This window comes from Diorhabda carinulata, chromosome 9, assembly GCF_026250575.1.
Source record: "Diorhabda carinulata isolate Delta chromosome 9, icDioCari1.1, whole genome shotgun sequence".
In the NCBI taxonomy this organism is placed as follows: Eukaryota; Metazoa; Arthropoda; class Insecta; order Coleoptera; family Chrysomelidae; genus Diorhabda; species Diorhabda carinulata.
This window is the reverse complement of record NC_079468.1, coordinates 19,775,518-19,802,317: the sequence shown is the minus strand read 5'-3', so window position 1 is coordinate 19,802,317 and position 26,800 is coordinate 19,775,518. Positions and strand designations below refer to the sequence as shown.

General features: G+C 32.4%; 1 protein-coding gene across 1 annotated transcript in view; it reads right to left on the bottom strand.

Moving 5' to 3' along the window:
• The window catches only part of LOC130897790 (potassium voltage-gated channel protein eag-like), a 39,086-nt gene extending 17,058 nt beyond the window's left edge, over positions 1-22,028 (bottom strand). Inside the window, exon 1 of the mRNA XM_057806694.1 lies at positions 21,620-22,028. Coding sequence (XP_057662677.1) covers positions 21,620-21,698 — 79 coding nt within the window. The 5' untranslated portion in view covers positions 21,699-22,028. The remainder of the gene's footprint in view (positions 1-21,619) is intronic.
• Between the last annotated feature and the right edge of the window lie 4,772 nt (positions 22,029-26,800).

Below are 26,800 nucleotides of genomic sequence, written 5' to 3'. Positions count from 1 at the left end.
AACCAATTATCTATGAAATAATTGGAGTACATCCAAAACATGGAATTTGAACGCATCAATCACTTCTTCAGGTGTAGAAAGTTGACCTCGCAATTTATTTTTGAATCGCGTTAATAAGAAGAAATCATTGGGTACCAAGCAAGGACTATACAGTGGATGACCCATCAATTCGATGTTTTGACTGTTCAAAAACATTTTTATATGGACTTAAGTAACAACCCTCTTATCATCATTCATTATTGGGTTAATAACTGTAATTGCTGCTAATCATTAAGGGTATGAAAACAGACCAATATCTTGAATGGGGTGATTTACCAACAAGTTTACTTTCATCTCCAGACTATTGGTAAGCAATTTGACTAGTAATAGCAAAACTATCATGCAGAGCTTGTTGTTTCAGTTTTGTTCCATTCCCCGGTAGAACAGTTGATATTTTTCGTTCTTCTGTACCTTCTTCTTTACACACATATCCATGACGTACATCTCTATGAGCGAAAATACTACTACTGTCAATATCCCAACAGCGTCATAATTTACCATATTCGAGAACTTTGTTACACTCAGTACAAGTACAAAAAGTTCAATTACTAAGAATGTTTTCATACAATCAAGGTCTGGATGTCATATCTTTCTTATATTCACATTTTGGTTTAGCAAAACGATATAAACTTTTGTAAAAAGTTCTTTATATTAAAACTACAGATAGTTCATATGAGATATAAATGATTATCATTTTTGTAACGTGTAAAATAAAGAGCATAGAAGTAGTTTATTCAATACTTATGTAGATATATCAACAGACCATCAAAGGGAACAAAAAAATTCTTTTATGCCGCTAAAACTTCTCATTTTCCGTGTTTTCGTAAATCTATACTATAACGTTCACATTTCCTTGGTCTCATAAAACTTTTTCATTCAATATTTGCTCCCACGTAATTACCACACAACATTCTAATTTATTACTGATGAACCGCGTTATCACGATAATTGTTAATTAAATTGTCTACATCGTAAATCATCTCGTGCCATGTGGAACTATCATTAATAATTAAGCTCGTTCAGATTGTCTTCTAAAAGCGGATAGTTGATGGAACACAAAGAAACTAATCGATTCATCATACAATTAACTTTGTAGGTGTTTTTTAATTTTTTATAAAACTATTAAGTTATAGGGTAAAAACCAAATTATTCTCCTTCTTCTCTAAAACTTTTTATGCTCTTTCTAGTGTCAGACTATTAGGGTTTTAGATTTCTTTCTAGTATTCCCCACATTTTACAATTTTCATTCATATGCTACTTGCTGTAGTCAAAATTTAATGGGTTTTGCTTCACTTTTTTTCTTTTATTTTTATGCTTCTCCCACTTTTTATTATTGAGTCTTATTTTTTATTCTGTCCATTACCTTTCCTTCTGCTAATAGTTGCTTCATCTCTGCTACTTTTATTTTCTCTGGGTCTTTTTGTTCATTACCCAGGTTTGACTATTCACGGCATAGTATATTTGATTGGATTTTATTACTCTATTCCCTAGCTCTATATCCATTTTTAATCTTTTGTGAAAATTATTCCCTATTATTCTATATATTCTTTGTCCTTCCATTATCAGATATTCCTCATATTTCTTTCATCATTTTTGGTTTAGTTTTGCAATTTATAATATTAACTTTTATTCCTAGATCTTCTATCGTCTTCATTCATGTGCCTACTGTTTCTTCCATTTTCTTTAACGTATCTACTACTACACTATACTAATTAGTCTATTTTCGAAGATTCTAGGCTTTGAACTTGAGCTTCTAGATGGAATAACAATCATCGCCTATGTTGACTATTTGATCTCGATCATTGTTGCTTGCGACGGAAAAGAACTTGCCATACATGGAATCAGCTATTGGATGAACAAAAGAAAACTCAAACTAGCTCCAGAAAAAAACGATTCTACTGACATTAGACTTAATTGAATTCGAAGTAGAAAACATGGCTCTAAGGTCACAGAAAACGCTAAAGTATCTGGAATTATGACTAGACATGAAGTTAAAATTCTCATGTTATGAAAACCAACGAAAAGACGTCAACGGTTATTGGTGCGTTATCAAGACTAATGCAAAATATAACAGAAACAAAAGCGAGCAGAAGAAGAATACTGTGCTCAACCATCCTCTACGCAAGCTCCAGTCTGGAGAGAAATTATGAAAACGGCAATAACCTACAAAAAATTGCAATCTACATGTAGAAAGATAGTAATTAGAGTCTGCATTGCAAGACCGTCTTAATAACCGACAAAACTACAACTAGAAAAAGCTTAACTCTGATAAAATAATATTGGACAGCTCATTTTAACAGATTATTATTTTTATGGATGCATCTATGTTTTGCCATGGCGCACTTCGTCACAAATATAAGTCCAAAATTATAGTTCAACTATGATTTTGAAGCCTAAACAACTTAGGTTAGAAATTATCCTTTAGCGAAGCTGGTCTGGAATGAAAATCATCATGTCCTGAATACCAAGTCAACCATGTATTTTCATGAGGTGGGGTAGTTAGTTACATGAAATTATCTACCCTACTGTCTTACAATCACCTCTGTAATTGTAATATATTTGTAAAAATAAAGTATTATAATTCTAGAAATTAATGTACATAATTCTGAAAATCTTGTTTATATATTTTCCTTTAGTTTTCATGAGAATTTTTTATTGAAGACCGTATGCCTGAATATAAAATTTCCTTCCATTATATAAAGCTTTTTTATGTAAATTTGGACATAGCAAGCTGTTGGAATGCCAACTCGAATGAATTTTTAAAACGTGGGTTTCTGACGCCAGTAAAAAGCATCCAAGATTCCTGCACGGGACATACAAAAAATTATATAATCTATAAATCAACTCAACTTTGAAAAGAGTTATAGTCGGTTAGGAAGAAGGTTATAAAAGCATTTTAAGTGAATATTGTTATCTTACTCGAAAGAAAATATTTTCGAGCGATTTATAAGCCCGTCGTCTGCGTTTAAAGTTAAATAACGGTTCGAATATAATCATATATAGAGGTCTAGTATTGATTCTCCATTACATTTTAAAATAGTAATATTTCTGTATTATTTATAAGTCTTGTGTAATGCCGTTTCTTCAAACAAACGGGCTCTAATTATAAATAAAATTTTATTATAAAATGGGACGTTCATTCTTTGAAATAACGATAATTATTCTATTAAACTTAGAAATTGTCGTGGATATCAACAAAAAATTTTGATAATGATTCTATTATAGTACTCAATCACGTGTTTCTTATAATAACCATATGGCGGTCACGTTTTCATGTCTAAAAGGTGAAATTTCTCTTTTAACCAATGCTGCTTTCTTCGTTGATTATTTTCCATATTCTTTGTATGATGGCATTTCTTCTTAGTCAATTTTTGTTCATTATAAAGTTTAATATTTCCTATGCGCATTGATATTCTTCATATTTTTTGAGGTTTTGAACTCTAATCGTTTAGACCGAACTACTAAATTAAGGTTCGATCATCATCACAAATTACATACTTAGATGGATAACGACAATAGCTTTGTTCACCTTCAATTTTTAAAGTGCCAATTTGAATACAAAAACACGAGGCCACTGATAATTAATCATTAAGAAAATTTATACAGTTTTCTGTAAAATTCGTCAATTTGATATCTACTTATGCTGACAGATCCATCTAGGGCTCTGAACTTTAATTAGAAAACTGGTCGTCTGTGTGAAACGTTTAGGAAGTAGGTGGTTTGTGGTCATTGTTTTATAATGCGCATAGTTTAATTTGAATTTCGGAAAGGGGAAGCTAACAAGAATAAGTCAGAAAAAGGTGTAAATTAGTACGAAACTTGAAGTTGTTATAGTACCTTCTAGCTTCTTGATATCGGGATCCATATTTTGAAGTGGCATTCCGTGGGAGGTAATGAAGATTATAATCTATTAGGTCAGATCTGTCCTCATTTTTGACGTATTTCATTGTTAATTCAATCTCAAAAATAACAAAATGCTTGTAGCTGGTTTTTTTACTTTCACAATTAATCGATACCAAACCCTTCGCCTTTTTGAATTTGTATTCGCTGTTTTTTTAGCGAGTACAAAAATTTTATAGTTGAGAAATCTAAAGAATATTTCACTACATTTTTTTAATCACTCGAAGTGTACAAAATTCTCAATTTCAGTCACTAGATTTATTTCAGCTCTAATATGACATTTGAAAATTCAAAAATGCATTTGTTTTGTACTATACGAGATCCTCGAGTAAAATTTTTCTAACCGCTTCTTTATCAGCGTTAACAGTCTCGGCAGGCATCCAGATGCTCATTTGACGATCTTCACGCTCAATGTGATTGATTTTGGTCACTGTTTCCGGAGTTGGAACAGTCAGAGGGTGACCTGGGCGCTGGTCATCTTCAGTGCTCTCTCAGCCCTCACTAAAGCGCTTACACCACTTAAAACACGCACACGAGATAGAGAATTGTCCCCATAGGTCTCTTGCAGCAATTTATAGCATTGAGTCGGAGTTTTTTTCAATTTAACGAGAAATTGCTCCTGTTTTTCCTTTTCCCTTTTCCAAACCGCTACTGTTCAAATACTATAATAGTAACGGAAACGTGTTTTGGAACGCGCATAGACAAGATATCTAGACACCCAACGCACAACTCTTTTTTTACCCCACCTGTCTAGGGCGCCCTCTAGGCGCGCAGTCTCGTTATTTAATAGCCAGACCTCGTATATATTCATGGGAAGAAGATCTATTAAATGTTCTAATATTAGTATTCATGTCCCCATCGTAGTCAACGGCACTAGTATATTCAAAAGTCAATGAATAGAGCCATTTTAACTAGAGATGTGTCTATACAAAAATTTTTCGATTCTCGATACCGATACCGTCGATGTATAATAGCCCCTTGTAAAAAAAATTCTCTAACTAGAAACATATTCAGAATTTGTTTGAACAACCTACAAACCAATTTTAGAATATCTATACCTATAAAGGGATAAATGACGCAATTCGCAAATAAAAACCAAATAATGGTTTAATAAACATTTATTTTGAAATTAAATTGGACCAATCCTCAACGGAGGGAAACACGTGGTCTACGTTAAGCTCTTTGTTTTTTTGGTTATGGTATCAAAAATCAAAATCATTATCTAAGTTATTTTAAAACACCTAATATATCAAAGACGATATGGAACTACTATTTTAACCATTTTAACAAATGATTTTTCAAAATATGATAATTTCATTTTGATAACAATATAAACTGGATTAAGAAATAATTCTTCCGTCCATTTACTGGTATCGGTATCAACTTTTTGCGATCGATTCTCGATACCGATACCAATGTCCAAGAATCGGTGGTATCGAGAATCGGTATCAAGAATCGAATCGCTAGTTTCAACTACCAATGCAGATAAATTATTTCAAAAAGTCTGTCTTCGACTTATTACATTTCCACTAAGTTGGAAACTGGAACCGTTGGTGATATTCATATTGAACACACTGTTTACACCACCACTACACCAACACTAACAAAAACAGTGTCTGACGCGCGTTTCGATAAACAAGTTATCGTCTTCAGAGACTGAAGGTGAACCTGTTTTATATAAATAAGAGATATTTTTTCTTTGATTTTTCATTTCTTCTATAGTGCTTAGGTAATTCATTCTTCATATGCAAATATCGTTTTTTCATATTAATATAGATTAATATAGACCTATTCTTTTCAAAAGTTTCCATAGTTTTCATCGACTCTGGAACCGCGATAAGACTTTTGTCTACTTTACTTCGAAGTCTCTCTTAAAAATTTTTCATTGGAAATTATCTAGGTTTTTATGAAGCTTTACTTGCTGTTTGAAACTCACCAACACTGTGTCATCAACATTTTTACTATTAAGAATACACAATTTGAACCTCCTCACTAATGGAAAAACCTAAAATCGTATTTTCGGTGACATTTTTTGGGGAAAAGGAATTGAAGTATTCTAAGTATCATTGGCAAATCGGTACTTTTAGATCTTATGATACATCTAGGGAATTTCCAATACACTGGGAATTTGACCAGTCCAAACATTTTCCTATTGTTCTATAGAGCTTATGGTTATAAAAATGACTATACTATACACTATATACTATAATATACTATGAGATATGGATTAGTAAGTGTTTTTTATTACTCTCCCTTCCGTAAAATAGATTATAGTTGAAATAGATCTTCTCAATTTAAATTTATATTTTTTCTGCACTACTATACTACGTCAAAAAGGTCATATACAGATGCGCGATCTTCATGTTCTAGTAAGATGGACTTTCATCTAAAGGCACGAGGAAAAGAAAGAACTGCCCTATTTTTCCTTTCAACTGGCTTTGTGAATTTTGGAAATGGTCTTCTCTACAACGAGCCACGATAGTTTGAGATAGATTCATGTCTTTTAATCCAGAGAATTATTCAGCGATGTTTCCAACAGCTGCGATTATCCACATTTCAAATAACTCCCCACTGACGAATACTTATCAATCGTTCGCAATGAGATTTGTTATCTAATAATTTGTAACAATTTCGTTTTCTTGTTTTAATTTTCAAGAAAGCATACTTTTGATAGCGTTTGTCTCGTCCGCAAATTTATTTTTAAATAACTGCACCTGAGATTTGCGAGCTTTATCTTTGATGCTTTCTTATTTTGTTCTGTTTCATGATGCCTCTGGATAATAAATTCTTTCAAAAGACCCACGGATTTACGACAAATGAGACAAGTTGGTTCTTCTTTAAATTGAACGATTTATATATCCCAGGGCTCTGAAATTGCGATGTTTTTTATACAAACGTCACATATTTTTATTTATTTCAGACATTTTGATCCAAATCACGTTATATTTAACTTAATGCCCAATTCAATAATCGTATTTAATGAAATATTTTTTGTAGACAAAATTACTCTTGTGTGGATTAATTATTTTCAGTATTTCAGCTTATTTTTTATTATTATAAAAAACATTTAAAATGCCCAGTATAAAGAATAGTGAATTTTCTCCCATATTTTGTATTGATAATGAATGAATGGCATTAAGTTGTCATAAATAAATTTTCACAGATGTTCGGTCGTTATAGCTTTTGTTAAATGCCACAAACTTGAAGTAAATTCTTGGGATCCTTTTAGTTACATAATTCCAAGATACGGGTTAACCTACTATCAGAAGGTTAATTCATAGTTTTTGCAGGTATTAGAACTAAATTTTGTGGCATTTTGAAATCAGCGCTTTAGAAACATTCAAAAACAGTTGCTGGATTTCTAGCCTATGTTTTTAATCTACTAATAAACTCTTAATTACTATAAATTTGCGTTAAAAGACTTATTAGTGACACAGATTTTTCTAATATCAACTACTGATACATCTGAGAGTTATAACTCTCACAATTAGATGGTGTGTTATTCTTTCATGAGAGTACTTTTCCAATTATGCTATAACAACTGTATATAACTTTTCTACTTACCGTAGAATGAAAAAAAGTTATCAATAACCTTCAAGCCAAAATATTTGTTTGTAGTTATATTGTAGTTGTATTCGCAATTCCGATCTTCAACTGGAAAGATCTTGAAATTCTAATTATAGGAAAGGTACAAATATCAAACATCTGTTGGAACATTTTCTTTGTTTGAGCTTAACACAATTATACTGCTTAGTGAATATCATATCAATAACGCAACTTATAACAAAACTACGGATTATAACAATTCAAAACAAAATGACAAAATAGTTATTCTATAGTGCACTGGACGATATCTAGAAATAGTTGTGAGAAACTGTAAAGACAAAGGTATAAAATGTATTGTGAATTATGTAGCGCAAAATAACTATAGACTCCTGATAACGTGATACAAATTATCGGAGGAAATATATCCGACTCCATCACACAAAATAATATAGCTACTGATAAAGATATTACAATACCAGGGGTTGCTACTACGGTTTGAGATATGATAACTCTGATGTGAATATTATTTGAGTTATTTTCGGATACTTTTGACATTCATCTTGGTATAAAAATGTAATTACATCGTGAACATTTTCGTGCGATCATTTTCTATGACTTTCGACGTGAATTAAACGAATAGTGTGCCGATTAACTCGCTACGACTTTTGTTGATTAAGCACTATCTCTAATCACCGAGCTTCGCTAGTTTTCCGGTTTTAATCGTGGTCGAACTTAACTACAGGATGAATTTCGTGAATGTCATTCAGAGTCACCAGAAAACATCGATGCTATACGTAAACTGATATTGCAAGATCGTCATGTGACATACCGTGTGACTCAAGCTTACTTGGGCTTAAGGCTACCTTTGTTCCCTGTGATCAAACGCGGCATCCATCTTGCGCACAGCTTTCTCACTTGTCTGCTAGATCGCGCACTTACAGTCGACAATCATCCAGTACAACTTTGTGGATTTTCTTCAATATTTCTGGAGTCGTCACTTCATTTGTTCGACCACTATGCTGGTCTTCGTAGACCTCATTTAAACTCAGCTTCCCAATATTGTACTGTTGATAACGAATGAGCAATCACATCTAGAGTACAGCTTCTATATTGGTTGAGCTCTGGCCCTCTCAAATAAAAGTATTGTATCACATAACGATGATATTGATGGAAATTCACAAACTTCGAACATATGATGTATAGATTGTGTACTTTCTAGTACAGTGGTATTCTTCAAGCAACTACCGCCATTTTTAGTTCAGGCCAGATGCTACTGGGACCATCCTCGAACGTTTGATACACTTGGTATTTGTTTGAAGTTGATTTTAAGACCGCTTGACATAATGCAATACAACGTGCAAGAAATCGCATGCTAGCCTCTGTAAACAGTAAAAGTAAACAAATTCTTAACCTCAAATTTTATCTAATATATTTTACCTAGCTTAACAATGAAAATAATATAGTTTTACGAAAGTCAGCTGATCTTTTAGGCCAAAAGTAACTCGAGTGCAACTTTCACGCAATAAAAATGGCACAAAACCGATGTCAAGATCTTTCATAAAATAATCGGATCAACTTCATCTGCGTATGCTTTTGATCAAGAAATATTGCGTCTTTCATTGCATTTCACGTTGTATTGCAATGAATGAATATGAGTTGCATCCAATTCATCACTATAAATCTTTTTATTCGATTTCCAAGAAACTCAATTATCGCTAATGTAATTGAATTTTTATAGAGAATAATTTAAAGGATGCGACGCGACGTACATCATTGAGTTCGGGAGGTATATCATATTGATTTGTTCTTGTTGTTTGGAACGATTATTATTTTTTTAAGTGAACGCCTCGTTGTCGTATTATTATTGTTACAGAATTGACAAATTATAATTTATTGAAGCATCCGTTTCTTCAGAAAAATTAAGAAATTATTCAGCTTAGCACGAAGCCATCCTACATCGGAGAAACATGGGTTAAAACAGAATATACAGTCAAAAAAGTTGTGGTCTTATGGTAGAAACATAGGAATAGATAGCCGATTTCAACCAAACTAAAAATTGATAATGACAATTAGAAAATCAAACATCACCATGAAATAAATTGGATGTATAATCTATATAGTCAACGTTTAGAACTATTGTCCATTGAGAGCAGCAAAAATTAAATGATTTTCATATTCAATAATTGGATATTAGAAAACTAAAGCTAGTAAATAAACTGTCATTGAATCGTGGATTTTCAGTATTACTTCTTTATCGCTACAAAGTAAGACATACTGAATTATTAAGAGCGTAAAAGAAAGGTCAGAGACACGATAAGATTAAAGATTTAAAATGGCGGATACACAACATAACCTGCAAAAATCCACTTGTGATTAACGAACTGGTTATTAAAGCTACCAACAAATTGGTTAAAATCGCTGTTCGACAGTGACGGAGCTTTCGATTTACCAAAAGTTTCACCTACTTTATGGTTTCGATTTGTCAAGAAAAAGCTACCAATAATTTTGTACAATATGGGTGACAAAATGGTATACAAACCGGATGTCTGCAACAAACATGATAATTCATACTGGATCTGATCATGAGTAGCAAGGAGATATGTCAATTATGAGATAAAATTAGAGATCATGGAGTAGCTATGTGTTAAAATTATATTCAGACCACCATGAAGGTAAATAACAATCCTTTTGGAAGTCTCCAACAGACCTGGATTGAATCTTGAGTGGCAAAGAGACCTAGGTAACACACATCAATTACAAGACAAAACTGCAGTTCATAAAGTTGGGTATATAATAATTGGTATGGAATTGATATGGAATTGGTTTGGAATTGGTATGGAATTGGTATGGAATTGGTTTGGAATTGGTATGGAATTGGTATGGAATTGGTATGGAATTGGTATGGAATTGGTATGGAATCGGTAAGGAATTGGTATGGAATCGGTTTGGAATTGGTATGGAATTGGTATGGAATCGGTTTGGAATTGGTATGGAATTGGTATGGAATTGGTATGGAATTGGTATGGAATTGGTATGGAATTGGTAAGGAATTGGTATGGAATCGGTTTGGAATTGGTATGGAATCGGTTTGGAATTGGTATGGAATTGGTATGGAATTGGTATGGAATTGGTATGGAATTGGTATGGAATCAGTAAGGAATTGGTATGGAATCGGTTTGAAATTGGTATGGAATTGGTATGGAATTGGTATGGAATCGGTTTGGAATTGGTATGGAATCGGTTTGGAATTGGTATGGAATTGGTATGGAATTGGTATGGAATTGGTATGGAATTGGTATGGAATTGGTAAGGAATTGGTATGGAATCGGTTTGGAATTGGTATGGAATCGGTTTGGAATTGGTATGGAATTGGTATGGAATTGGTATGGAATTGGTATGGAATTGGTATGGAATTGGTATGGAATCGGTTTGGAATTGGTATGGAATTGGTATGGAATGAATGAAAATACATGGCTTTAAGCGGAAAACTACACTTGAGTTCCTTAAATGATACAAATAGTAGGTATTTCTCAACCGCCCTATATTGCACATAGTGATTTTAACTTGTTGCTGAAACTGAAGTGTTTTGACAACGACGGCATCAATAGAATACCTCCGTGACAAAATGTTTCCGATTTTTGTTTGGTATAAAACTTTAATTGCAAATAGTTCATGCAATATTTTCATCCGTAATGAAATTAACGAAATATTTGAGATGCACCGATAAAATAACTTAATTCGAACAAAGAACAAACTAATGACATTCTTTGTTAATTAAAATTTATATCTAACCTAACACCCACGAAATTAAATCATGACGAAGCGGCTTTATCTAACATTCTAAACGAAATATTTCGTACCGACATGTTCGTCGGTAGTATTTGAGTTCTCGTACAATCAGAAAATCTCGAGATTACGAAACTTTCACAGTCGTTTCTTCCTAGTTTGGGAATTCTTCACCGCTCAAAGAACTTGATTGACCCGACATATTGTATAGACTCCATTTTATTATGAAAACTTGGCGGGAGTTTTGTGGAATTCATTTCAAGGTATTTGAAATTGAGTTACTGCTACCGATTTACATATTATATTTTTATTTGAAATTTATACACGGCAAAGCTCTCAAATTTGATTAAATTCAATATTATTTATGCAAGAGATTTTCTTGAACGTGCTGGCATGTTTCGATCCCCAGCTGATACTTTTTGTTAAACCTTTCTCAATTCAATACACTTTGACGCAAACAAAGCAATGAGGTTCAACTTGATTTAAGCTTTTTATGGTGATCAATATGAGTTGGAATCGAGTAGTCGAGTAGTAAAAACCTTTTTTTGTACTTCTTTTTTTTAACAGTGACAATAGTGAAAAAAATATTGAGTGTCATAGGTATTAATGCGCTCATTATCGGTTGTAATGATCTGAAAGTAAGGCCCTTTTTGAAGTGATTCGGCTCCAGAAAGAGCCGATCAATAATCGGAGCAATCCATAAGATGGTCAATACCTTTTTAGAACCGGACAGACACTGCCACGCGGCGTGATAAATCGTGATGCTAGCAACCTTAGACATGAGAAATGCCTTTAACTCGGCCAAGTGGGTGGACTTCCTTGAGACAATTAAAAACGCTGCGGGATCGCAGAATATTTGTCGCAAGTGGTGGAGGATTATCTGACAAATAGGGAATAATCTAAGAGACGACAGAAGTACAGGTGAATAGACAAATTACTGCAGGGGTTACTCAAGGATCTATACCGGGTCCGGATCTATGGAATAGTCTATATGATAGACTAGAATAGCCGGTTGGCGTGCTTGTCGTTGTTTACGCATTAGTTAAATCATCACTTAATAAAACGTGTGACTGACACACAGATAGCGCTGCCATTGACAAATCCATACGACGTTTATGAAGTGCCAACTTTTATAAGAATGTGTGTGAAATTTCATGACATTTGGATTAATCAGAAAAAACAATGGATTCGAAACAATTTAGTGTGTTAATTTATCATTGCTTCTAGATGAAAAAAATACTTTAGAAGCTCAACAGTGGCTTTAAGTGTTATCCTGACTCTGCTTCATCGAAAAGAACCATTTGTTATTGGTTTGCTGAATTTGAACCTGGTCATACAGACCCCGATGATGGCTGGTAGTCCAATTGAGGTGGTTTCTCTAGAAAACAACAAAAAAGTCCACAAGTTGGTTATGATTAAGCGTAAATTGGATTTATATGAGATAGCTGGGACCGGAAAGATATCAGATTGCAGTGTGTTTACAATTATGCATGAACATTTGATCATGATTAAGCTTTTTACACAAAGTCGATCACAAACAACAAGGTGTTGATGATTCAGAGCAGTATTTACACATGATGAATCAAATTTTTTGCGTCAGTATGAGAGAATGGATGAAACATGGATCCATTACTTCAGTCTGGAATCATAACGATCATCATCTGCAGCCGGTAAACAACGTCCGAAGCTTCCAAAGATACAACAGTCAGCTGGGAAGGTTATGACCTCAGTATTTTGGGATGCGCATGGAATATTGTTCATTTAGTCTCTCCAAAAGAGAGAGACAATCAATAGCGAATGTTACATAGATTTGTTGGAACGCTTGAATGCAAAAATCAAAGAAAAACGTCGAAGAAAAACCACTATTTCACCAAGACCTTGCACCCATACACAAGTCGATGACAACGATGGTTAAATTGAACGAATTACATTTCGAATTGCTTCCTCATCCACCGTATAGTCCAGATCTGGCTCCAAGTGATTACCAGTTATTCTCTGATCTCAAAAAAATGCTCGCCGGTAAGAAATTCAGCTCAAACGAAGAAGCAATTGTCTATTTTGAGGCAAAAGGCAATTCCTTCACAAGCCTGGTATCGGGAAGTAGGAGAAGCGTTGGAATAATTATATTGTTCTCTAAGGAGATTACATTGATGAATAAAATCGATTTTCGGCGAAAACATGAGTTTTTCTTAGTTAATCACACGACTACCTAAGATTGAGTGATGTGTTACGTGTCTAAGAATTAGTCCCCAGCATTCAAGTTCTAAATCAAAAAAGAATTTAATAAATCAATTATTAACTATAAGAGACACTTATAATTTCTTTCTTCTTTCCTTGTTTATATTTGGCAGTTACAAACAACCTTCAGACATTTCTAATAATTTATCTTGCAATTTAATGAAATCATCAATAACGTCGTATCTTGGGACACCAATATATTACTACATATGCAAAATATTTCTTAGAGAAATTAATGATATTTGATCTAATGAATTCATTCTAAATTGTAGCCTCTCTCTGTATAATGCACTTGAAAATAAATCGCATACACACACGATCACTGTATTCCAATAACACTGATCTTTATCCATACCTGAAACCGATATAATAGTATCTAAAGTCAAATATTCAATCAACGAAAATCTTCCTAATGTTTCCGTGATAAAAAGTACGGTTACTTTATTTTATAAATACAAAAAAGGATAAAAATGTCTGAGATTTATCTTGATCTGGCATTGCAACTTGGTTACACAAAAAATTTCTTTTATTTATTGTTGTTCTTTCTCAGCTTCATTTGTCTGTTTTAACAATGAAATTTATTGAGTGCGTTTTTATCCTTACGTATTTTCACAAAAGCCTGTTTTATCTCCTCTATCTAATATTTATCAAATATACAGGGTATACTCTAAATTTTTATTCAAAACTTTCTAAATAGTATAGTCAACTGATATTGAATATTGAGTAAATTGATTCGAAGTCCTTTCTTTTTGTCTCTTGTCTTTGCTAAAATATCTGTGAAGATCGTCGTTGTTCTTGAATCTTCTTTATTTTTTAAAATTGTACATTGACTCAGGTCTCAAAATCTGTTTCTATATTTCCTATATCTGAGATTTGAGAAATATCGTAATCGTAGTAATACTAATCTTATTCAATCATATTTTCAAAGGATAAGACGCGTGAAAAAATGTATCGATAAGATATAGTCAGAAGCTGGAGTTACAGATGTGTCAGAAAGTATTTTTAGATGTTGGTATCTCCAGAAATCGAGTCCAGGGAGTAGTCAGGAATTCCTTAGAAACGGGGCTAATTCCAACAGAAAATGGTGGTGGTGATTTGCGTCAGTAAGAAGTATCAGCCAAAGAGGAATGTTGTTAAAAAATTTATCAAAAATGTGAAAGGTGTCGACTATTTTCGATTGATAACGCTACCCCTATCACTGCATATAATTCGATTTAATACTGCAACTTGTCTTCTCCAATTCATTATTGTTAATTGAAACTATTATTTCACTTTTAGTACAAATCACCCAGCCTTGTTTTAATGCTAGGTTTCAATTTGTTATTGTGAAAAATAGCAGCGTCAAAATTTGTTAAAAAAAACTACGAAAGGGATTCAAAAAATGGTTACCGTAAGCTTTGAAACTGATCAATACATTTACGGCAACGTTTCTGAACGGAGAGGAAGGTCCGGCGAAGCAAGTCCAGCTGTCCGTCAAGAGTTTCAAATTACTCTCAAATTGCAGTTTGGAGGTCAAGAAGAGTGCGTGGTCTTCTAGCAAGAACGTGGTCCTTGAGAAGGCTCCACAAGAGGAAATCAAAGGGCGTCAGGGCACACGACCGTGCACTCCACTCAACGAATCTTCGTCTGCCTTAACACGTAGTGGAGCAAAGCTCCATCCTGCATAAAATGGCGTATGTTCGCGAGTGTTGGATCGTTGTCCCTTTTCCTACGTAAGCCCAGGCAGGTTTAATTCTTATTCAATGAAAACATAAGGATTTTGGTCGCTTCATTTTACGCATTTCTATCGATTGACCACCGTTCAGCTTAAAGGTTGCTTCATCCGACCACAAAATGCAATGATGGAATTGCGAATCATTCTGACAAGGTCTGAGATACCACTCGCAAAACTCCAATCTGCGATCCAAATCATTCTCGTGAAGTGCGTGTAGGAAACGCGGATGGTAAACTCGATAGTGCATGCGTTTCAGCATTCTTCTTAAAGAACGATGGGTTATTTGAAATTCTCCCGATAGTCGCACTGCAGATTGGTTTGGCTGCTAAACTAACGCCAGCGCTGCTATATTTTCGTTTGTTTTTACAGATACCGGTCGGGCAGAACGTGGCGCGTCGGCAACAGAGCTCGATTTTTAAAAGTTCTGAAGCGGCGAGTTCGGAAATTGAAAAAGAATTAAAAGTATTCTCGCTTTAATACGATTATTCAATAACTTGTGGAATGAAAACTTCCTTTTGTGTTTTTGTTACTTATATTTTTCATAACAAAAATATATAACCTCATTAAATACCACACATCTGCCTTACGAATTATTGTGCATGAATTGATGTAACGAAATGTATGTTGATAAGACAAGCTAGAGAATTGTGGAACGTTCCGCAATGTAGAAACGTCTGAAGCGTTAGTTGTGTATTGTGAAAATGAATAAAATTATGATGAATATTTCTGTCTACTTGGTTGTTATTTAAATTTCGACAAAGCAATACATATTCCATTTATCTCGACAACACTTTTATATCTCACTTTATATTCAATGTGAATAATTGAAATACAACTCGGTTGCAGTTATATTGAAGTGTTCGGTCTGTTGATTCTTTTTATGTTCAACGAGCTAAAACCCTCAATAGACTTTTAGATTCTTAAATATTGCACCTTCGTTTACAATATTTACATTTAGTTCCATGTTTTATTTGAATTGAATAGAATATCATGACATATGGATTCAGAAGATATTGAACTGGAAAAATTAATAATTAAAAATAATATTTTATGGATATTTGATTTTTTACCGAGTCCACAAATAAAGTTTACATCTATCATTATATTATTTTTTAAAATCTTCTACGTTGAGAAAGCTACAGGAAATGTTCACGCATTAACATGCTGCAACTAGTGGAAATGTTCTTCAGTTTGAGATACCTCCAGCTGTGGAAGCTAGATAATGCCTAAAGCTGAATGTTAACATTCAGTTAGAAGACACAATTATTTATATCAGGATTTTTACACCCTGAAGGAATAATTTATCGGTTTTTCGGTCGTATATATTACATGAAGTATAAAATAATATCATTTAACACATATTACTTTAATTTGTACCCAGAAATAGGAGTAAATGTGTTTGGCAATTCCTTTGTTGACATAATCTTTTGTTCCAGATTGAATAGTTTCTTTCCTATCATTTTCTCATGCATGTTCAATATTTCTATTGAAATCTTAGTTACCGATGTCTCAAGATAACATATAAAACCAGCTTCATGGAAGATCTCAACATCAAACGCAATATCTAATCCCTCTTTCCGGTATCATCTTACAAAATGCTGCAGGTTCATCTCAAACGTTGAGAACAGTGAAGCGCAGTCAAAGAAAGTACTAATTGTGTAAGGTATAGAAAAGAAAAATGGTTGAAATGTAGGAATATGGATATCCCAATGGACAATTTCGGAGTAAAATGTTCAAAATAATCGATATATCACAATGTTCACCCTTAACAATCGCTCACATTATACGTCTTGAAATTTGAGACACTTTGGTAGGTTTTACATAGGTTAAGTGATTCACAATAACCATCAATATTTGGTTCAATAAACAGGTTTCTGCAAACATGGGCAAAAATAAAACGCTGACATAATCATGGTAACTTTCTCACACTATAGTCAAGATATTAGTAAAAAATCAAGGTTGGAAATTATTTATTCTATGTATAACAATACTAATGACTCTCGGTATAGATTTTCAATTATATACCACAGTAAAATTGAAATTATTGTTTTCCGTGATAAAGGATTCCTAAAGCTTTCATTTATATTCAAGTTTAGTGTTTACATGAAACGAAATTGTCAACAAAATAAGGTTTCATCATGAAATTATGAAACAGTATTCAAGTGCAATCTTTAAAGCAAAAAGAAATATTCTTTGTTGATTCAAATAGTTCGTAGGATTAACAGATTAAACATTCATTATAAAAGTTGTGAATATTTTGAAATTTTATTGTTTATCATCATCCGAAACAGTTTGCCAAACTGTTTTTAGAGAACTGGGAAAGGCGCTCAGCAATACAATTCTGACAATTTATATCACATTCTTCTTACACAGTCCATTGAGCGATCTAATAAACTGTTAAAATCAACTGATGGTCATTTCAAAATACTCGCTGTTGGGTGAACAAATTCTTTTGTTGTAAGTTTTTGTATAGTTTGTGAACTTATTTGTGCATTTTAGATCTTATTATTCGCAGATTTATTGCGAAATTGCTTCAAGTTTTTAAAATGCAACTATATTGAAAAATTGTGGAAAATGAACAGAATTCTGACTGAAGCTCTTATCATCTAATGAAAAACGGGGTTAACTCCACCTAAGGCTTAAGTTGGCCTTTGTACCTTTTAGCCGCCACTGGATTATCACTTTGCAACTTGAAAGCAACAGTAGAAATTAATGTGCAACATCTCCTATGATTTCAGCACAAAATAAATACTTTAAGTATTCTAAATGTTTTCAATTGGTTGGCAGCTTACTTGCATATTGACTAGTTCCACTAAAATATATCTTGAAATTATCTAGAGCTCTTTTAACACCATGAAACAAAAAAATAATACAAAACAAGTCTCGCCCCGGAAAAACCAAGAAAAGCTAACACGGATACATGCTACAAAATCAATTTTTACCCCACGGCAGCCAGTTTGATGTAGATCAGCTGTTTTATTAGGTTACCCAATTTCTTTCGTAGGTTCAGAAAATTACATAATTATTGGAAGCTGTACAATTACACGGGCAAAGACTAAGTTTCGTTTTGTTCAAATAAGAAGGAAGTCTTGTATTCCTGTAATACAGGGAAAGTGCATCGGTTCACAAATCTCTTGCCTTTCCCACTCATCAAATCTTTGATATCATGCCGATCCATAAAGATTAGTATCGATGTTCTTTTTCTCTCTATTAGTAGCTGAACAAGTTCTCATACCTTGCTCTGTCTTTAATATCAACTCTATGAATAAAACTCCCTTCAAACAGAGATTGGTAGCGATTCGTGGTGAAAACTTTGGACTTTAAAACATTCACATGTAAAAAACATCTACTCTAAACTAAAAAAGAGTGATAATTATCATTAAATTTCAGATACTTTAGATCAGTGATTTTTGTGGCAAATTGAATGTGGTAACAACCTTTTCAACATCGTTATAATATTATACAGATTGTCCTTGCTAGAATTACAGTCTATTATTCACTGTGTGCAAGTCGGTTTAGGATTTTTGTTTGTCATATAAATTCATTCAGTTAATCATAGCATTCAGATATACATAACAAATCAAAAGAAATTTAGACTATTACAATGCGAGGTTCAGAAACATTTTTTTTATTTTGAGAGCTTAGACGTCCTGACCTCCAACACAAAGGCAGTTCTACCTCTCTAAAGAACGCAATGTCTCAGGTAAAGTAAACGAAATATAAAAATCTGACAACATCATCGCTGTTCGTAAGAGGGCGCAGTAGAATCAAAAACCAAAACTCTGTGAATTTTCCTTCAGCTTCTCGCCCAGGAGTTGAAGATAAAAGAAAATAGCAATTAGACTCTGGATCAGTGAGGGGATGAAAAAGTATGTCAACAAACAAATTGGTAGAATTTGAGAGAAAACAGGGGATTTACAATTTTTTTGTACGGGGGCATGGTCATCTGACGGGAATGTGATGTAAACTGGTCACGGAGGAAGTGAAATTTGACTGCTCTAGACATTTTCATGTGGAGTTCTGCTGAATCGAGTCATTGGTCACGGATGCATACAACCTAGAAAAGCCGTAGTGGACATTTGATTAATGTGATATCCCAACTTAATTCAACATAAACAGTTCTGTTAAGCGAATGAAAAATCTTGAGGATACCTCACACACACTTTGTTGTATTTAAATTCCAAAATTAAGAAGTGCTGTAAGAAAAATATCCAATAATGATTATACTTCAGTCTAGTATCAACTACAGCCAAACAAAGCATTTGAATACTTCCAATGAGGTATTTACTCTATCTATTAGATTTTTCTTCAAAGTCTGTGTGTAAAATATCTCGGAGATTTGCAAATAATTTCCGTTGGTTCTCGAGGAAGTCTATATATACATTTCTGACTTCTATTCAGTTCGTTCATTAGTCAATACAAAGAATTTGTCTTCATAAGAGTTTGGATAAAAAGAGTCGTGAAGATAATTTACCGTGTGTAGTCTTAATATTTCAATTTGTTGTTGTAAGACCTGACGTCTATTTGGTTTTTCGTTGCTAGATCTTTTTCCTACATTTTCAGTTACTGATTTCATATATCTGAAACTTTTCTCTGAAGACTATTCATCTCAATCATATCAATAACACTATTAGCTTCATCCATGTTCGCATCTAAATACTATTCAAAGCACAAATCCAAACTTAAAATCACACGTACCTAAATATGGGAGCAATTACGGATATCAAATGGTTGAAAATTCAATGGAATTATTTTTTTTAATATTTCAGCGTCGGAATAAGTTTTTCCATTCGATAAACTTCTGTGATTGTTAGGACATAATTGTTATCAACATATTTGATATTTGTCTATAATAAGGAGGAATACTATTACTGGGAATCTAACTATAAATGGTGAAGTAATTGTTAAAAAATAATGACCCTCAAAGTTGAAATCGAAAAATTGGAAACTATCTGAAACCGCAACGTAGAAAAGATATTATAATGATGTGAAAAATATTGATGCCGTTTTTTTTTTGTAGAATTTGAAAATGGTTTACAAACACTTTTATTTGATTTGAAGTGTTCAGAAGAAAAAAGAAAAATGGTAAGTATGTTAAATAGTCTAGAAATTAAGATGATGGATACTTTAGTTTGTTATTAAAATTCTAAATTTCCTAGAACGACATAGCACTGCAGAAAAACGAGGCGAGAAATTAAAAAATTTCACAAATGTATCAACAAATGTGTTTTGTAACTATAAGTGATGATGGCTGGGGGCAAAAAATGGAATATGAAGAAGAACATTTAAATTAACTAGAATTTGATTGAGGAGAAAATGCATTCGACTCGTGATGAAGTCGATATTTGACTTAATAAAAAGTTATGAAACTAAAAACTGACGAAGGCAAGGAAAAGAAAGGGTGTGGATAGCAATTTAATGAAGCTTTTTTCCACTGAAGGCTAATTATGATGTGAATAAACAGTTCCGAATGTAACAGGTGGAATAAAATGTCTAATTAATTATAGCTAGAATGTATACAGTGGAAAATATGATATACCCTCAAATATCACACATAGCACTGTATAAACATTATTCCATGTACATACCAACAACTACTAATCATTTAATAAAAAATAATTTGACTAATAGGCACAAATTAAAGCGATTCACGTCAATATTTACAGAATAGTTAAGCTGAATACTTTGATATGATTCTGGACACCAAATTATAATAAAGAGTATATTACAAGAAAATTGGGAACATAATTGCCTCAATTAGAGAAAAAAATAGAGAATCTATCATAAAATTAAAATTTGTATATAATTACAAGGATCTAACATAGATAGGTAACGTAAAACAAACCAGCTGGAATAGAGCACTGCCTGTCAATATGAACGCCTCTTATTTGGAAGGAATATATACATATAATCAGAAATATCACGTGATATTAAGCAGAAAAGGCTTCTACATGTGAAATTTACACCTAAAGCAGTGTATATAGTATGCATGATTCTGTATGCTCTTGATTTATATAATAAGAGAATTAAAATAGAAGGCTTTGTTAATAACTTTTGACAATGAAAATTTTTTCAATATTTACAGTGTTTTACTAAATTTCAATTTGTGATTCCAATGAATCATGGGATTATCTATTAAACTACTTGAGTTGTCAGTTCCTAACCGGTTTTGTACAATATCTGAAGTTCACTTTCATCACTCTAAATTATCGTCTGTGAATAATTTGTTTGATTTGAAAAATTGCTTGGGATAGCTTCTGTTGTTCATTACTAGTTCAATTACTGTGTTCCTTCTTCAGGGTGTTTCAAGTGACATTTTGTTTTAAAACCTTTCCAACAAATTTTTTTCATCATAGTTGATAGTTGAATGTTACTGAAGAAATCCTAAATACTTACGTTGTGAGTTTGATCTTCGTATTATATTTTCTAGAAATGTATTTTGCGGAGCAACAAGCCCCCTTCTTCCCCCTGGCATGTCGTTGGTCTGTCGAAAAACTTCTAAGATTATATTAAAACACTAAATCACACTTCATAGCAAAACATTGCGGCATATAAGAAGTCCGCGAAAATTTCCGAAAAATTTTTAACCCGAATCTCTGTGACGACTTTTCCTGTACATTTTCCGTGAAAGAAATCCTCAAATATATCTCTATTGTGCATTATTATTCAGTCACAACAAATCTCGCGATTGTTTTTAGTGATTTTCCTAAAATTGCTATTGAGAATTATCCGCGATTTTCATTGTTTTTCAAATAGTATGTATACGCGGAGTAAATAGTTTCGCTGAGAATTGTGTCATGTAACTAACGGGGTAAACACGAGACCGAAACCGGTGGGGAAAAGCCGACTAAGGGAAAATCGAAAAACGCCCGTAGCGCCTGCTACGAAGACGCAACGGAATTTGTATGAACTACTCGTTGAAATCGGATTTTGGAGCAAGACAGCCAAACAAATAGTTAAGGAGCGAACTCAATATTAAGTATTTTTTATACAAACCTTAGTTAATGGTTCATTCTCTTCTATTATTGATGATATATTCCTAAATATCAGTCACACAATAATAGTAATAAAAACTTTCACTGAGGGCTCACTATACGACAGTTGAGTATTTCTGTTAGTATGTGGGCATAAATGAGCTGCTTCAGTGGATATATTGGTGACTCTTTATTTTTTGAGATACAAGGAAACTCGAAGTCTTAGGAAATTATTTTATTTAAGCTCAAAATAATCTTTACCTACATCAATGCAGTTTTGTAACCGAATTAAAATCCTTAAACCAGTCATTTGTTGGGCTCTTCGGCTGGTGCTCTACCTCTTATACACTAGTGACTTCCCTCATTTCGAAAACCACACTATCGCTACATTCGCGGATGACACAGCCATTTTGGCTGCGATTCCCAAGAAAACGCAATAATAAACCTACATAGGTTATGAAGGATGAGATTGAACAAGAAAAAATCGGTACATGTCAATTCCATTAATAAAAAGGAGCAATATGTACAAGTAAAAATAAATGACGAACAGGTACGAAGTTACGCGAATTGGTTGCTGGGAAGACTATCCACTCTGTCACTTTTCAATAAACAAATCCTGAAGCCGATATGGACCTACGGGATTCAACTTTGGGGATGTGCCAGCGAAAGCGACTCCCAAATAATCCAAAGATTTTAGAATAAAGTACTGAGTAGCATCGTTGATCTACCCTGGTACTTTCGATTCTCATCGAAACCTGGAGATACACACTATAAGGCAGGTATCCACTAAATTTGGAAAGAGTCACGAACGGCGGCTCTTAAAACATGTGAACATCGAAGCAATCCAGCTTGAGTTAGTTATCTAAGTGAATATTGATATTGATCAGATCGTAATGGTAGGGAAACCAGATTTTCTTAGAAAAATCTGTTGGGGTCTTCTCAAAAAATTTATGAATTATTTCATCAATCTTATTCTCCGCCGTGTGAAATCGACAACGTACATACGTATTTCTTGGTGTTTAAAAATAACCAGAAATCACATATGGCTAATTCAGGCAAATAGATTCGATATTTGATACCTGTTACGTTATTTTCATGTAAAAAATTAACTGTTTGCTTTGCAATTTGTGAAGATGCATCAATCTGCGAATATTAACTTACTCAAGAGCTGCAGGTATCAGTTTCTAGGGTACCAGTTTGCTGTACCTGTAAGTTGATCCTCAAGCTTTATCCCATTCACCAATCCTGCAATAGTAATAAAATAACTGTGTATATATAACTTTCTTAACGCAAATTACGTAATGAATTATATTTTGGGCTTTGTGATAACTGTTTTACCCTTGAAATTATTCTTTATTAAGAGGTTTAATATAATTTTATTCCTTCGAAATAATAAAATTGATAATTTGCTATTTTTCTTCGAAAGTTATGATCCTTATATACAATTCATTATAGAAAGAGAGATTGCTGAATTATCGTTTCCTTCTCTTGACATCAATTATATTTTGACATCAAATTAAATTTTGATTGACTTTAATTGAATGAAATAGGAAACCAATAAGTTCTGGAAAATATATCAATTATCATTCATATCACCCACGTAACACAAAAATCAAGTCCTCAAAATTTCTGATTCAATATTTCATAAATAGACAAATATACTTCATATCTTTTGAAACGAATTCTATATAAGTAATACATCTGACATGGATTTTGACATCAGACGACAGAAGAGTAATCTTTCTGAGATTGCTGTGACAACTATTTATACATCCTTACCATATATAAAATCAGTTATTTCTAAACTTTCAGGAATCTTTGAAAAATATAATTTGTAGCTAGCTTACAAACAAAATTTAATACCCCGATGTGCATTTTCTGAAATCAAAGATAGATCATCAACTAATAGGTTACTGATCAATCGGGTAATCTCCCACAAAAGTCATAGCAAATTATATCCGGATAGGTGCTCTTTTACTCCTTATGTTTTCTATGAAAGCCATCCCATGGCTTGTAAATCCAGCCAACTGGAAACAACTACAAAAAATTCCTGTTTTTAGGAAAAACAAACATTGCTCAAATTATCCATGTACTGATTTAAACAGCCATAGTGTAATCATTGCCTATCTTAGATTTCAAAAAAACAAATTTTACATATATACATATATTACATCCAATTTCATTCCTCACCAACTAACCTTATCTAACCTTTAAAATTTAATTTCACCATGATATTCCACTTTAGTCATAACGACTTAACCTAATCTAACTTATAAACAATTTATGTCATTTCTAACTCAACCAATAAATATTCAACTTTACTTATAATGACCTGACCTAATCTAACTTTGAACATTTTATTCATTCTTAATTTAACCAATTAATATTCCACGTCATTCAAAACTACCTAACCTAATCAAACTTTTAAACATTTTATGTCATTTATAATTTAACCAATTGATATTCCACTTTAGTCATAACGACTTAACTTAATCTAACTTATAAACAATTTATGTCATTTCTAACTCAACCAATAAATATTCAACTTTACTTATAATGACCTGACCTAATCTAACTTTGAACATTTTATTCATTCTTAATTTAACCAATTAATATTCCACGTCATTCAAAACTACCTAACCTAATCAAACTTTTAAACATTTTATGTCATTTATAATTTAACCAATTGATATTCCACTTTAGTCATAACGACTTAACTTAATCTAACTTATAAACAATTTATGTCATTTCTAACTCAACCAATAAATATTCAACTTTACTTATAATGACCTGACCTAATCTAACTTTGAACATTTTATTCATTCTTAATTTAACCAATTAATATTCCACGTCATTCAAAACTACCTAACCTAATCAAACTTTTAAACATTTTATGTCATTTATAATTTAACCAATTGATATTCCACTTTAGTCATAACGACCTAACCTAATCTAACTTATAAACAATTTATGTCATTTCTAACTCAACCAATAAATATTCAACTTTACTTATAATGACCTGACCTAATCTAACTTTGAACATTTTATTCATTCTTAATTTAACCAATTAATATTCCACGTCATTCAAAACTACCTAACCTAATCAAACTTTTAAACATTTTATGTCATTTATAATTTAACCAATTGATATTCCACTTTAGTCATAACGACCTAATCTAATCTAACTTATAAACAATTTATGTCATTTCTAACTCAACCAATAAATATTCAACTTTACTTATAATGACCTGACCTAATCTAACTTTGAACATTTTATTCATTCTTAATTTAACCAATTAATATTCCACGTCATTCAAAACTACCTAACCTAATCAAACTTTTAAACATTTTATGTCATTTATAATTTAACCAATTGATATTCCACTTTAGTCATAACGACCTAATCTAATCTAACTTATAAACAATTTATGTCATTTCTAACTCAACCAATAAATATTCAACTTTACTTATAATGACCTGACCTAATCTAACTTTGAACATTTTATTCATTCTTAATTTAACCAATTAATATTCCACGTCATTCAAAACTACCTAACCTAATCAAACTTTTAAACATTTTATGTCATTTATAATTTAACCAATTGATATTCCACTTTAGTCATAACGACTTAACTTAATCTAACTTATAAACAATTTATGTCATTTCTAACTCAACCAATAAATATTCAACTTTACTTATAATGACCTGACCTATAAAAATTTGATGTCATTCATAATCTAACCAATGAGAATTTACAACGATTTGATTAGCAAATTTGAGACACTGCACTCAATTAATAAATGTAAGTAATCTTTGATATTGCTCTACTTTTACATTGTAGTTTGACTATAATTCCAGTCACTGATGATGAAATATATGTATTCAAAAGCTCGAAAAAATATATATTAAAAAGAGTACATTTTGTTGTTCAAATTTGCGACATTCCCACTACAATAATAAACTAGTTGGCACAGATTTCGCTCCTATTATATTTCTTGAAAAATCTTTATTTGAGTTCTCTTTTGATATAAAATTAAATTCAAAGTAAAAATTGGTATTTCGACCTATTTCGGTCGGCGCTTTCAAAAAAAATATTCATAGTTGCATTGAAAATTTTATTTTATTCAAATTGTTCAAGTCTTTTTAATCATTGACAACTTTCTCGTTACTGTGTATGTAACTCATTATTATTTTTTTGTATTTGATTCCATTTCAAACATTTTTATAATTGAATGTATATTTTTTTTTCATATTTCATGGTTTGTTAATGTATTTTTAGTTTCGAGCGTATATATAACATATATAGGTTAAAATGATTAATAATGATTTTGATTTATAAATAGGACAAGGGCAGAGCGATCAAATCGGCCCTTGTACAAAACCATATATATCGAATTAATAAACTCATTTATTTTTAGCGTAGGCTGAAAATAAATTAGAATTATGCGACGAATACTGCACGTTCAATGATTTTCATAGAAATGATTTTATGAATTTTTAGTTTATACATCGCTGTCGAAAAATATCATTTTATATTTAACCTTTGTGGTTCTCAAATTATATTTGCTCCAAACATAAATCCATTGCGGTGGTTAAAGGGCT